We start from the raw sequence: 15,043 nt of genomic DNA, 5'->3' as shown, positions 1-15,043 counted from the left end.
TAAAATAGCATCCTTCCCCTGCATAACAAAACATATCAGAAACAATGCTTTTTCTATCCTTCCTGGACTACAACCTACACAACAACCCTCAAAAAAACTTCCATGCAAACCGCACTCAAGTTCAGAGAGAGAAATGTTTGTAATATGTTGTGCATTCTGATGCCAGTATTGGCATCTCTCAATTCCACACCCGCTATCATACAACTGAAAAGACTTTTGGGCTGCTTTTTTGCTGACCTGTGGAAGAAGTGAGATTGACTCTGAGTTCAGTAGGTTGGCAGGGACTGTAAAAATACCAGTCACAATGTGTTCAAGCCTTAGGGATAACTGTGATGAAACCAGCATGCTGCCAAATACATTTAGGATGGATTAACTTGACATAATGCTGTTGAGAAAGTAAAAGTGAATATTCCAAAGGATGCTACTCAAACAGTAGGTTTCTGCTGAAATAAGCCCAAAGTTATTTTCTCAACCCAAGAGATGTGTTTTTCCAGATACATTTGAATAGTTCCTAACTGCACATAAATACAACACAGATTCACATTCAAAGTTTTTACACTGCATCCACAGAAGTGTGCATGTAAAAGTGCATGAACAAATTTTGTAACCACATGTCTAATAATTCGGTTTATGGTAAAATGCTTGTACTTGCCACTTGTGGCAGCTATTTTGAAAGCCTATATAATTCAGCCCATGCTGTTGTAAAGAAACAATCAAAAGAATAATATTTTAAGAGAGAAAATCCAACTTCTTAACCTTCTTTAACTTCTCGTCTTTATCAGAACATATGATTACAAACAACACATAATAACACAATTGAGAACAGGCTCTGAGACAGGTAACTCAGGGGAAGTGAGACAAGCCAGTATGTTAACAAAACACAAAACTAGACAAACATGCAGATGGTGCTTTTCTTCTACACATTCAACCCGCTTTAAATGGTTTTCCATCACCAGGTATATTACAAGAGTTTTCAGTTTATGTAGAGTCATGCAAATCAAACTAAATGAAAGCTGCAAACATAGGATATATGTTAGCGGTTAGTAGACTGCAGAATGCAAATATATCTTTGCCTTTCATATTCGTAACATAAATACAGTCTTCACACAAGCTTGTTTTACTTCTTATTGTATAAATTCTTTGCCAGTGAAAATGGTCCCAGTCCAAAAGTTAGCCCTTTTCTGAAATGGAGCACAATTCCTACATAACACACGGTATAGCTTACAATTGTCCTGGATTTTCTGGGATAGTCCCACCAGTGACCACGTGGTCCCGTGGTGTGGGAGCACTGCTCTTGGAGCTCCCACACCGCGAGACTGCTCCTGCAGCACCTCTCATTGGCATCCCACTTCTGTATCATACAGGCAGAGCAAAGAAGAGGATGCCAATGACAGGAGCATAAAAAGGAAGAAAAAAATAAGGGTGGGGAGTATAGGAGGACAGACATGGAAAGGGAAAAAGAAGAAAAACAAGAAGGTTGGGGAAAGGAGAGAGAAACAATCAATTAATTATCTTAATACAACCACAAGATATTTAAAAACTTTTCCTCAACCTCATCTCTCCAGTTATTTTTCTATCTTAAAGCTATAACTGCTGACAGAGACAGTTAATCTTCCCCCCCCCAAAAAAAACCAGACCATGATTTATTTCAAAGCCTGCAAGTAAAATCTCTCATGTAACTTGTATGTTCCTCCAAGATATTTGCAGAATTATTATTATTTTCATTATGTGCATAAATGAGACAGGAAAAGTACATTTGATAAAGGACTAATTTTCTTTTCTAAGGAAAAACCTTAATATTATCCCCAAGATCATGATATATATAGGCCTTTTTTTTCATTTAGAATCATGAAATTTCTCTGCCCAGTTTACTTAGGGGCAAAATACTCTGGAGATCTGGAAAAGGCCAGTGTAATATTGATTTCCTTTTGATCTTGCTGGATTATGCTAGGCACAACGCATATGCTAGGTAGTAATAGAGGATGCACAGCAGCTGCTCACAATCACAGTTATCCTGTATAGAGTAGTACACCAAATCTGTCCTCCTACTCTCTTTCCCATGATGGGGAGAGAAGGGACATGAATTGCTGGCTCGTCTCTTTTGACAAAAAGACAGTAGAGTAAGTCTTTGTAATTTGAGGGGAGTAATTTGTGAATTGTTGGCTCCTTTCCAGAAGGGTGGTGTTTGTTGCAAAGCTTTCCCCTCGTAACTTGGCACTGCCTGATCAGCTCTTAACCATATACTTGCAACCACATCACATTTCCCCAGATCAAACTCCTGCTGAATTGTACAATGATCTGTTACTTGTAGACAGAAAATGTAATTTTGAGTTTTTCAGATTCACCACTTAATATTACAGAAGAAGGAGTCCTGCAGTGTTATTCTAGCAAACACAAAGGTTAAAAAGGGAAATGTAGCTATAATAAAGAGCAAAATAAACAAAATCAAAACTGTCTCCTAGGTGTCACATAGTACTTTGAAGTGTATTTGTATTATATAAGCAGGGAAATAACTTTAAGCATTAATTCACCTTATGAATATTACTATTTAAAGAAAGAGACATAGCGAGCTTAAAGTCCTTGCCCCTAAGAAGCAGCTCAGAGCAACAGCCCCAGCTATTCTCGTCTCTTTCTTGAGCTAGAAGCTTGGTTTTCTCTCTTTTTTTCTTTCCTAAATTTTAACTTTATTTAATTCTGGGTTTCCACCCACTGTACCTCTGAATAACTCACTATTTTTCCTTTCTCAGACACACAATGAAAATACAGCAAGGAGGACATTTCTTCTTCTTATCTCAACGCATTTTTCAGTGAAGTGTACCATCAGTTTTTCAGGTCTTGTGATTAACTCACTGCTTCTAACTTAAATGGTTTTCCAGCTTGTAGCATAATTTTCAAAATTTACACAGTACGTAATCAATCTCAGAGTGTTCACAGTATGCACATCCCATCAGATGCACAATCCTCGGGGTCTTCATACAGATATACGGCACAAAGAGGAAAGATATGGGATTTGAAATATTTTCTCCAGACAATCTTCTTCCTCAAAAGACTACTAGGTTTTCCCACGTACCTGCCTGAAAGAGAATGGAATACATCCTCTTGGTTCCCTTCTTCGTATCTGAAGGGACTGGGAGAGGCTACTTCAGCTGTGCTTTGTGTAGAAAACATAAAGCTTTGTGAACTGGCTTCAGTATTACTTGCTAGCATCTCACTCAGCCCTGTGCACAGATTTCAAGACTCTGATGTCCCAAAGACCCGCTGATTTAGAACTTAGGTTTTCCTGAACACTGACAATTGAATACTCATAAGCTTTTAATTTTGTCTAGCTTGGTCAACTGTCACTTTGGACCCTTGTAGGTGCAAAGAAAAGTCAGCCCAGTGCTTTCAGGAAGCTTCAGCGAAACCCTTCATTAGCTGTTACATGCTAGATTTTAGAAAAGATGTGATTCTTAGAAAAGATGTGATCTGGCACAGCTATGAAGCTTGTTTCACAATTCATACATCTTTGAGAACGTCAGCTTCACCTTGAAGCACTCACAATTGGGAGTTAAGGTTCTGCATAAATTGTGTGCATATTGGTATAACTGTGGCCAAAAACTGAAGTCTTTGACAATTGCAGTAGCCAATACATTAATCTCATTTTACCACATCCAAAACCCAGTATCTTTCACAGCTTAGAGTCCTATCCTAGCACAATACTCTCAAACTGCAGTTTTGCCTATGTTTCACCACAAAATTTCTGCTTTTAATTGTTTGACTATAAATTCTGGTAATTATATAATTCCAATAAAGAAAGGGAATTGAATTGCCTACCAAGCTATATATTAAAAGTATGGGATCTGTTCACGAATTTATCAGAACACAAATTCCAAAGATGTGGTTATATTGAAGTAGCTGTAATGGAAAGAGGACATACAAAAAATGTGAAGCATAGCTGTGACTCTTTAGCAGAAAAGATGGAAAGGACAGTTACAAGGGTTTCTTTTTAAGCTATTTTAAAATGAAGTACAAAAATGTTGATTACATACACAGTAAGAAGTAAAAAGATACCAAGACTGCTAAAAACCTTCCTTTTTGCTCTCTTTAGTCTACTTGTTATGGGACAGATTATTCCTTCAGATAGTCTACAGTATGCTATTTTCATGTACAGTTGTTATGAAGAGACTATTATTGAAATCAGAGGCAAGCTCATTGCAGAGGAGGTGTCTACCCTAGTTAAATAATTAGGCCCACCAGCTATAAACAGAGTGAGTAGTGTGGAAACACTTGGGCTTACTAGGGAAGCTTCCAGCTTCAGTGTTGCTTTGTAGCATTGGATAGCACAAAGCATGTTTTCCCTGCATTACGGATTAGAATCATAGAATGGTTCGGGTTGGAAGGGACCTTAAAGATCATCGAGTTTCAACCCCGCTGCCATGGGCAGGGACACCTCCCACTAGACCAGGTTGCTCAAAGCCCCATCCAGCCTGGCCTTGAACCTCTCCAGGGATGGGGCATCCACAACTTCTCTGGGCAACCTGTTCCAGTGTCTCACCACCCTCACAGGAAAGAATTTCTTCCTGATATCTAGTCTAAATTTCCCTTCTTTCAGTTTAAAAGCATTACCCCTCATCCTGTCACTATACTCCCTGATAAAGAGTCCCTCCCCATCTCTCCTGTAGGCTCCCTTCAGGTACTGGAAGGCTGCTATAAGGTTTCCCTGGAGCCTACTCTTCTCCAGGCTGAACAGCCCCAACTCTCTCAGCCTGTCCTCATAGGAGATGTGCTCCAGCCCTCTGATCATCTTCGTGGCCCTCGCCGGACTCGTTCCAACAGGTCCATGTCATTCCTGTGCAGAGGACCCCAGAGCTGGATCCAGTATTCCAGGTGGGGTGTCACCAGAGCAGAGTAGAGGGGCAGAATCACCTCCCTCAACCTGCTGGCCATACTTCTTTTGATGCAGCCCAGGATGCAGTTGGCTTTCTGGGCTGCCAGTGCACATTGCTGACTCAATGTTGAGCTTCTCATCCATGAGCACCCCCAAGCCCTTCTCCTCAGGGCTGCTCTCAATCCATTCTCAGCCCAACCTGTATTTGTGCCTGGGACTGTCGTGACCCAGGTGCAGGTCCTTGCACTTGGCTTGGTTGAGCTTCACGAGGTTCACAAGGGCCCACTTCTCAAGCCTGTCCCTCTGGATGGCATCCCTTCCCTCCAGTGTGTCAAGTGCGCCACACAGCTTGGTGTCATTGGCAGACTTGCTGAAGGTGCACTCAATCCCACTGTCCATGTCTCCAACAAAGCTGTTAAACAGCACTGGTCCCTACTGACCCCTGAGGAACACCACTCGTCACTGGCTTCCACTTGGACATTGAGCCATTGACTGCAACCCTTTGAGTGCAGCCATACAGCGAGTTCCTGATCCACCAAGTGGTCCATCCATCAAATCCATGTGTCTCCAGTTTAGAGACCAGGATGTCATGCGGGACAATATCAAATGCATTGCATAAGTCCGGGTAGATGATGTCTGTTGCTCTCCCCTTATCTACCAAAGCTGTAGTGCCATCATAGAAGGCCAATAAAGGGAGATTTAGATTAGATATTAGGAGGAAATTCTTTACTGTGAGGGTGGTGAAGCACTGGAACAAGTTGCCCAGGGAAGCTGTGGATGCCCCATCCCTGGAAGTGTTTAAGGCCAGGCTGGATGGGGCTTTGAGCAACCTGCTCTAGTGGAGGTGTCCCTGCCCATGGCAGGGGGGTTGGAACTCGATGATCTTTAAGGTCCCTTCCAACGCTAACCATTCTATGATTCTATGATTCTGTGACTTGCCCTTGGTGAAGCCATCTTGGCTGTCACCAATCACCTCCTTATTTCCATGTGCCTTAGCAGAGATTCCAGGAGGATCTGCTCCATGATCTTGCCGGGCACAGAGGTGAGACTGACTGGCCTGTAGTTCCCCGGGTCTTCCTTTTTTCCCTTTTTGAAGATGGGGGTTATGCTTCCCCTTTTCCAGTCAGCGGGAACTTCCCCAGACTGCCACGACTTCTCAAATGTAATGGAAAGCGGCTTAGCAACTTCATCCACCCTCAGGACATGGATGGATTTCATCAGGTCCCTTAGACCAGGTCTTGAACCTGGTCTTCTCCTACAGTGGGCGGTTCTTCATTCTCATAGCCCCTGTTTTTGCCTGGTCCTTTAACTCAGGTGATGTGAGGAGAGGTGTTGGCAGTGAAGACTGAAGCAAAAAAGTTGTTGAGAACCTCAGCCTTCTCCTTGTCTGTTGTTACCAGTTTGCCATTCTTGCTTATCATGGAGAGTACACTTTCTGTAACCTTCCTTTTCTGCTTGGCATACCTGTAGAAGCCTTTCTTGTTATTCTTAGCATCCCTTGTGAGGTTCAGCTCCAGCCGCGCCTTGACCTTCTTGATCTCACCCCTACATAACTGGGCAGCATCCCTATAGTCTTCCCAGGATACCTGATCCTGCTTGAACTGCCTGTGCAGTTCCTTCTTGCCTTTTAGTTTGACCAGCAGGTCCCGACTCAGCCTTTCTTACTCGATTTCTTACACCTGGGGATCGAGAGCTCTTGTGCTCTCTGCAAAGCATCCTTAAAGATCCGTCAGCTCTGTTGTGCCCCCTTGTCCCTGAGGACCATTTCCCAGGGGTCCTTTTGACTAAACTCCTTGAAGAGCTGGATGTTTGCTTTCCTAAAATTCAGGGTCTCGACTATGCTCCTTGTCTGACATGTATCCCTTAAGACTGTGAACTCCACCAGGGCATGATCGCTGCTCCAATCTTGATATCCCTGATGAGCTCACTTGCATTGGTGACTATCAGGTCCAGTGTCGCATCCCCTCGGGTAGGGCTATTTCCTGCCTTAGGAAGTTATTGTCGAGGCACTCCAGGAACCTCCTGGATTGTCTGTGTTGCTTTTCCAGCAGATGTCAGGGTGGTTGAAATCCCCTAGCAAGACGAGAGCCTTCAAACATGATGCCTCCTGTAGCTGGAGTAAGAAGGCTTCATTGGTAGGCTCCCCTTGATCAGGCAGTAGTAGACACCAACCACAAGGTTCCCCTTGTTGCCTCGGTCTCTTAATTCCTACCCATAAGCTTTCCCCTTCCTCTTGGCTATTCTTTAGGGACATCTCCACACCTCCACCCCTCCTTCCTTGCCTGTCCCTTCTGAACAGCTTTTAGCCATGAATGGCCATGCTGCAGTCACAGGATTCATCCCAAAAGGTTTCAATAATGGCCACTATATTGTAGCTTTCCAGCAGCACGGTGGCTTCCAGCTCCTCCTGTTTGTTGCCCATGCTGCGTGCGTTCATGTAGAGGCACTTCAGCTGGGCTATTGGTTGTGCTGCCTTCTTAGAGGAACACCCCTTGGGGTGTTTCATGGGTGTTTCCCTGTTGACTTCAACTACCTCAGGAGCTCCTGGCTCATCTCCGTAAGACTTTGACTGAGATGCAGTGTCCACAGCATGCCTCAGGGCAACAGGCTGAAGGCCCTTACTAGCACCCCATCCCTCTAACCCTGATGTGTTATCCCACAGCTTGACACAGACAAGCCTGATATTATTATCCCCCTCCCCGCTTCACATCTAGTTTAAAGCCCTGATAATCAGCCCCACAATCTCTTGGGCAAAGACCCTCTTTCCCCCTTTGAGAAAGGTGTCTCCCATTTGATGCCAGCAAGCCCGGTGCTATGTAGGCCATCCCGTTACCAAAAAAACCCAAAATTGTGGTGGTGACACCAGCCATGGAGCCATGTATTAATTGACTGAATCCGTCTGTTACTTCCAGCATCACTGCCTGCAACTGGAAGGAGTGAGGAAAAAATAACTTGTGCCCCAGATTCCCTCACCAACCCTCCCAAATCCCTGAAGTTTCTTTTTATTGCTTTTGGACTATGAGTTGCAGCTTCCCCTCCTACACAGAAGATAAATAACGGGTAATAGTCTGAGGGCTGTACCAAGCCAGGAAGTTTCCTGGTGACACCCTTAACCTGGGTCCCAGGAAGACAGCAGACTTCCCTCTGAGGAGGGTCCACCTGGCATATTGGGCCCTCCGTTCCCCTCAGGAAGGAGTCACCAACAACTATAACCCTTCTTTTCCTCCTTGTGAATGTGGTGGTGATACGGGCAGTACGCTTTTCTGACTGTGGAGGCATCTTTGATGTAGATTGCCCATCATCCACATCCTCACTTGCCTGGCCTTCCTCAATCAGAACCTCATTTCTGTTCTTCAGAGGCACTGGGGGGATGGACGAGGTGGGTAAGGAGGGAGTTTGTCTGCTGCCCTGACCATGAACTTGCCTCCATTCACTCTTTTCATTTAGGCTTCTGCCTTCTGCCTGACTGGGGCAGGATACAGAGGATCCTTGACCCTGGCTGCTTTCCTATAGGTGCTCCTGTTTCCGTTTCAAGGAGGGCAGAGCCTGGCTCCACCAGTCTATTTCTTGTTCAGTCTCCCTAATGCACCTCAACCTCTCGACCTCCTCTCGCAGCTCTGCCACCAGGCTGAGCAGATTGTTCACCTGTTCACAACGCACACAGCAGTTCTTGTGGCTGCCACCCATTACCAGTAAAAGGCTCTGGCACTCCCTGCAGTCTGTCACTTGCACAGCTGTATGCTTCTGTGGGAGCTCTGTCTGGGTTCCCACATCCATTCTGGCTAAGGTTGAGAGCATGACCTTCTTCCAGGTGGAGACCATAGCCAAGCTCCTTCTGAGAGGGCAATGACCATCAGCAGGACATTATCAGTGTTAGGGTGACAAAACGGAAGCCTGCTTCGTTTGTCTTATGTGTTGCTTTGCAGGTACTATATGTTTTGTTAAAACGGCTGAAAAAGGCAAACTGCCTGTTCATTTTACGGGGTGCCTTCCTCCACGGCAACACAGTAGGTTCAGCTGAATCAGCTTATGCAGTGTAAGGCTGTGAATGTGGACAGACTCAAAAGTCAGGAAGCCTGAAGTGTATGTGGCAGACTGAGACACTCCTCTGAGAAACAGGGTACTGGCTTGCATCAGACACCAGACCCATGGTCAGGTTTCAGAGAAGGAAAGCTTCCTAGGGACCCAAAGGGACTGTGGTGATTTTCACTTCTGGACTGAAAATTGTGATGAAAAGCTGCAGAAGAGTCTGATGCTTATGCTGATATTGGTTATTCACTAGTACAAAACTATTGTAAGTCCAGCTTAATCAGTCAATTAAAATCTCTCTACAGTTGCTTTTGCATCATCAAAGCATAATAAAGCAGCTAGAAGTTACAAGGGCTTCTGGTGTAAAACACCTGGCCATTGTACCATTGGTACTTGTTATTTCATGTGTAATAACAATTTAGCAGTATCTGCCCAAAATAAAATAACCTTTTTCTTTTTTTAACTCAGTCTCAAAATATTAATGTTTACTAGGCAATACACTATGCCTTTTCATAGGAAAATGGAGGAACAAAGATTTTATATGAGTAAATGGCAAAATGGAAAGTGATACCCTTAAAAAAAGGGAAAAGAACGAACTATGGTCCAACATCTTACTGAAAAAAATTGCTAATTCTCCTGCTGCATGTTTTTGTTAAAACATTGTGATGTAAAAAAAAGGGTGCAACATTTTTCTTCTCATTTTTCACACCCAACATTTGTTCTCCTATTCAGAGTGAAAAATTATTAATTTTTGTCCATGATGTTCAGCACTGCATTCTTTGAGAGCTTTAACACCATAAACTAATCTATTTTTCAAAGGTCTGCATGCGATTAGGAAGTATTACTAACTCCATTTTGTATTTTGCAAATCAGGACACTAAGAAAGTTTAAAGCCAAAAATCTCCAAAGTTTCCACTAGTTTTCATTAGAAAAGAAAGACAACCTTAGACCTTAATCTGTTCAATGTAATCATGTGTTATGTTTGTTCAAAGAACTGCTTAAATGATCTCCACTTCCAGCTGTGCCGTTTTTCTGCAAATTCAGCTGTACTTCTCTCAGCTGACAGCAGGAAACAAGGTACACCAACTTACAGGCTGCCTATAAAAATATTCTATTTGCCAACCATCACCAAGAAGCTCTGTGACAGAAGCAGGAACAGCAAGAAGACAGCTGTCCACAGGCTCCAGAGCACTCTCTTCTTGCCACCCCAGCCTCTTTCTACACACAGATCTCTCATCTTTTGCAATACCTGCAGCAGGGATCCTACAGTACACCAGTGCTTATTTCTGCACCCACTGTATTCTCTGAAGACTATTTATCCTGTTCTCTAACTAGGGCAAGATCCCTGTGGGGAGAATAATATGCCATCACACTACTGGTATTGTTACTAGTCATGCGTTCTAGGTAAACTGAAGGGGAACTCTTTCTATCAAAAGAGACTGCACGGATTCACAGTTGAGTCACCAACTGGATTCACAGGTGTAGTTTTACTGTTCCAGATTCCAAAGGGGAATGTACTTTACTGGTGATAGATACTCCTGTTCTGTCCGAGCAGTCCTGTCCCAGTCAGAGTTTTAACTCACCCACCACCTAGGTCTGCATTTCACTGGACCTCACCCTCTATGCTTAGCTCTTACCTCTTTATTGTCCTCTCCACTACTGTTCCTCTTCCATATTATTTTTTTCAGAATAACTCAGCCTAAGGCCAAAGTGTCCCATGGCAAATTTCAGCTTTAAGAGTAACACCCTGACACAATTATAAACAACTGAAAATCTTTCAATGAAAACATCACCAAAAGCCTTAACTACAAAGTATTTACAAGCTCACCCTATCACAAACGCCCTGCTGTAGACATATCTATAGCTACACATATTAATTAGGAAAGAATATAACTGGTTATGTGAACAGCAGAAGAGAACACAACATGCACAGGTGTTCTACTTTGCCTATGTTTCTCCATCACATTAACACGTTGTACCCTATGAACACTATTTTAAACGTTATCGTGTGAACTTTAAAATTCTTGTCTTATTTCTAAGGACTAATTTTACTTGAATTAAATTAGATTCCAAAGAATGCAATGTACATTTGTGTGACATACCTTTCTTCTACTGAAACTTCCTTCAGCTGTTGATGAGGTTTTGTCCCTTCCATTTCTCGGATGCTTACTGCATAGATCTTAGTGGTATAGTCAATCGCTTTCTCTCTTGCAACATCACTATCATAACCTTAGAAAAATAAAACATATAATAAAACAAACTACCCTTGTTTCATAGTGGAAGAGTAGAAAACAAGAAGATCTGCACCAATACAAGGAAGGAAACAAATCCTACCAAGCTCTCCCTACACAGAACTTTAGCACGTGAAAGTTTCTGGCCCACTTCAACGTAAACACCTGTGTGAGTCTCTGTGGAATGAAGGCCAAATTAAAGATGTGTTTTATACAATCCTTTTTACCTCCATCTTCTTCTGCATCTGTGTCTGATTCTTCACTATCAACCAGCTTACTCTCCTGAATGCCCAAAAATTCTCTGGTCCAGATCATCAAAGCTGTATCAGCACCACCTACAGTCAGCAGCACAGAATCATTGTGTAACCACCGCACATTGGTTACCTGTGCACTGTGACCCACATACTTCTTGAATTTTGCATGTTGGCCCTGTAGCACAAAGAAACCACGTATTAGCAGTCTGACATATTGCCAGCAGCGTCTTCCTTAATTCCTTTTCTTGCACAGTTTCTAATCACAGAAATAAATATACTTATTACCTTCACAGGATATGAAAAAAGCTTCACAAAACCGAAGTCATCTCCTGTAGCTAATAGCGCTCTGTCTTTTGTAAGACTAGCTGCATTTACAACGGTGACATCACTGTGCATGGGCCAAATTCCTTCACAAGTAGGACCAAGAACACATGTCCAGGTGTCCCACTCAATCTTCTCTATCTGCAATCAAAAGTTCCCCAAAAGAAGTGATCTTAATACATGGCCAATGCACACTGCTTTCATGCACATATATTTCTATGTTTGCTATTAATTTTTTCAGTGTTTTTAGAAAGTGTTCACTGTTTCCAGCTAGTTAATACAAATTGCACATCTTCATCAAAAGCTTTAAAACTTTAAACATCCCTGCTTTCCCAAGGTAGAGCATGATTTGGATACAAATCACCTTAAAGATTTTCTGAAGTGCTAAACATTGGCAATTTTGTAGAAGAATTATGTGTATAATCAACATCCTTAAAGGCCAGGTCATACTGTTTAAAGATGTTTGATAACCTGCATGCGCACCGATTACACAGAAAACAGGTGATTGTCCAGGAAAGGGGACTATGGGGAATGACTGCTATTTAACAAACAACAGGAAATTTAGAGATACAAACAGAAACTTGCAAGTTCCACCATTACAAATGCTAGGAAAAACACTATATAGAATGATTAAATAATTCTAATTCTAACCACTGTAAATATAGTAGTTTAAAAGTAAAAAAATATACCATTTGAAGACAAGCTATGCTAACAGTCTGGAAAAATACATTTCACAGTAAAAAATCTAGTAAGCATGATTCGTACCTCTGCAATTCTTATAATATGCCTTTTCCCCCTTGGTGCTTCAAAAAATAGTTGTTCTTTGGCACCAGAATTGACTTGCAATAACTTTCCTGGATATGAAATAAGAGTTTATTATGAATCTTATTCATATTATGAATATTATGACCTTTCTTTTGATTGAATGAAGAGATTTCTGAGGGCAAGCTAAGAAATTGTCCTCCGGAGAGTTATTCATCGCAAAAGTAAAACAGATGCTTAGAATCACTCTCATAAGAATCCTGTACTCGTGATTCACTGCAGAAGTAATATTTTAAATATCATTCAATATCCTTAAAAAATTACTGTCTTGTGGCAAATCACTTCTGATAAGAAATATTTTACTTCTGTTTTCATCATCATGATAATGGAAAATAAAAAAAAAAATTAAAATGTGTATGTGATTCATTTTCATAGCAATTTTGCAAGACAGCTTTGCCAAAAGTTAGAAACATTGTACGCTCCTCTCTATTTTGCACTGCCTAACTGGCATATTGTCCAGCTACACACCAAACTGTCCTTGGTGTTCAAGGCCAGGCTGGATGGGGCTTTGGTAACCTGGTCTGGTGGGAGGTGTCCCTGCCCAGGGCACGGGGGTTGGAACTCGATGATCTTTAAGGTCCCTTCCAACCCAAACCATTCTATGATTATGAAGTTTACCATACCCATACAAATACTGTGATATTAGCAAAATAATCCTGTATGCAATTGATAGTTAGCAAGTATTTGTGCTTGAAGAAGCAAAAATGCTTCCAAATTCCAAATATGTTTTACAATATAAGAAAATTAAAGGCATTTTCTGAATTTTTCAGACTATAACAACTATACTAGTGTAAGAAATTCTGTGGGGATTTATTATCATAGAGGTAGCTCTACAATATCGAAACAGCATAACTGTCAAGGGAAAGCACTTTTACCGAGAAACGCTTGATTGGATTATCAGCTGATATTAACTAGTGCAGTTCCAATGTCCCTATATTTTGACTGGGCATCTTGCCCGTTGTTAGATGAGCTATATTCTGTCTGCTGGAATCACTGACAACAAGAAGTGTAACGTGGGACTACAGTGGTATTATGCCCTTCATCTCTGACCTGTATAAAACAGGTTATACAATTTAGTGTATTAATCCTTTACATCTAGAAGTTCAGTTAGAGTTTCCAACAAATACCATAAAGGACACAAAGAATTTTCGATTGTCTTATACTTTATGTCTGCACATGTAACACATCCAAGAAATGGCTACTATAGATATATAGGTAGTATCGGACAAAATGCTATTATTGTGTGTACGCCTATCAGTAGTCAGATTATCAGGGTTGAAAGCAAGCACACCGTGCCAGCTCAGCTGCAGCATGGCTTACTAGCTCAAGAATGGCACCCAGACCTGGACAGGTTTTGAAAGGAGGTTAGCTTCTGTTGTTGTCAGTAATCTTGGACCACATTTTGGGACTAGTGCAACAGGGGAAGCAGAGCTCAGATGCACAGGTGGTTCCACACAGAATCATATTAGGCCTGGGAAGGCTTATTTGCATGAGCTCATTATCAGTCCTGCTAGACTTAATTAGTTCTGACAAAAAGGCTCTCTAACTGCACTGCCGTGATTGCCATGTAATGCTCAGCAAAGAAGAAAGGAAATTGGACATAAAAGGTGGAAAAGAAAAATATGCCACACACTACAAAACTATAAAAAGAACAGGGCAAAGAAAAGCAATATTATGTTCATAAGCAACATTTTAGTCATTTGTTGTCAGCAGCGAAGTACCATGTTCTCTGGTACAAATGCTACAAGTGAGGATGAATTCCACCAATAAATGTAATTGCACTGAACCCATATGGTGCTTGATGTTGAAAAATCACTTGCATTAGTAGTTACAGTTTATCTTAGTAACTGGTACATGAACAGTTTTCTGATATTCCATTTTATAGCCATTTTAAACCTGTATCTCTGGTCAAACATTTTACCTCTTGAGTCCCAGTCAATGTGTGTGATATAGCTAGATGCACCTCTACAAATGCCAACTCTTTTGCTGGTAAGAACATTGTAAATATCTACAAAATTATCATGGGAAGCCACAGCCAGGTACTTTCCTGATTCTGTAAAGAAGAGACACTGAGTTATTAAAGGTGTACATGTTATAGTTATTATTGTTATGCAATTTTACTACTGCAGTGCATCTAAATGCACCAGTTAGGGGTGGGCCCCATTATTCTAGGCTGCATACAAACATACAGAATTATAAAGTATTTAAATGCATGGAGTGCATATAAAGCCAGTCCATCTTTGGAAAATCCAATGTTTTGTCTAGAGGAGAAAAACAAACTCCAAGATAAACACTGCCCTTTCACCTTATCATCTGATTATACCTCGTGAAAACTTTATATCTGAGATCATTTCCTTTCTGTGGTGAAAAGAGACCATATCTTCAACAGTGTCAGCATTTACCACCAGAAAACTCCCATCATTCAACCCTACAGCCAAGGCTTTCCCATCAGGAGAAAAGGCACAGCATCGTCCACCTACAGAAGAAAATGGAAAGGAGTATCTTAAGGTTTACAAACT

General features: G+C 41.7%; 1 protein-coding gene across 3 annotated transcripts in view; it reads right to left on the bottom strand.

Moving 5' to 3' along the window:
- EML6 (EMAP like 6) overlaps nt 1–15,043 on the bottom strand; it is a 125,147-nt gene that overhangs the window by 20,962 nt on the left and 89,142 nt on the right. For all 3 annotated transcript variants that reach the window (XM_074163841.1, XM_074163849.1, XM_074163859.1), the window contains exons 22-27: nt 14,848–15,000; nt 14,446–14,577; nt 12,468–12,556; nt 11,667–11,843; nt 11,355–11,556; nt 10,999–11,125 (exon numbers count right to left, since the gene is read on the bottom strand). In XM_074163841.1, the coding sequence (XP_074019942.1) occupies nt 10,999–11,125; nt 11,355–11,556; nt 11,667–11,843; nt 12,468–12,556; nt 14,446–14,577; nt 14,848–15,000 (880 nt within the window). The remainder of the gene's footprint in view (nt 1–10,998; nt 11,126–11,354; nt 11,557–11,666; nt 11,844–12,467; nt 12,557–14,445; nt 14,578–14,847; nt 15,001–15,043) is intronic.

The sequence above is a fragment of the Numenius arquata genome, chromosome 2, assembly GCF_964106895.1.
Source record: "Numenius arquata chromosome 2, bNumArq3.hap1.1, whole genome shotgun sequence".
NCBI classification, from domain to species: Eukaryota; Metazoa; Chordata; class Aves; order Charadriiformes; family Scolopacidae; genus Numenius; species Numenius arquata.
Note: the sequence above shows the minus strand (reverse complement) of the source record. Positions and strands in the feature narration are given on the sequence as shown.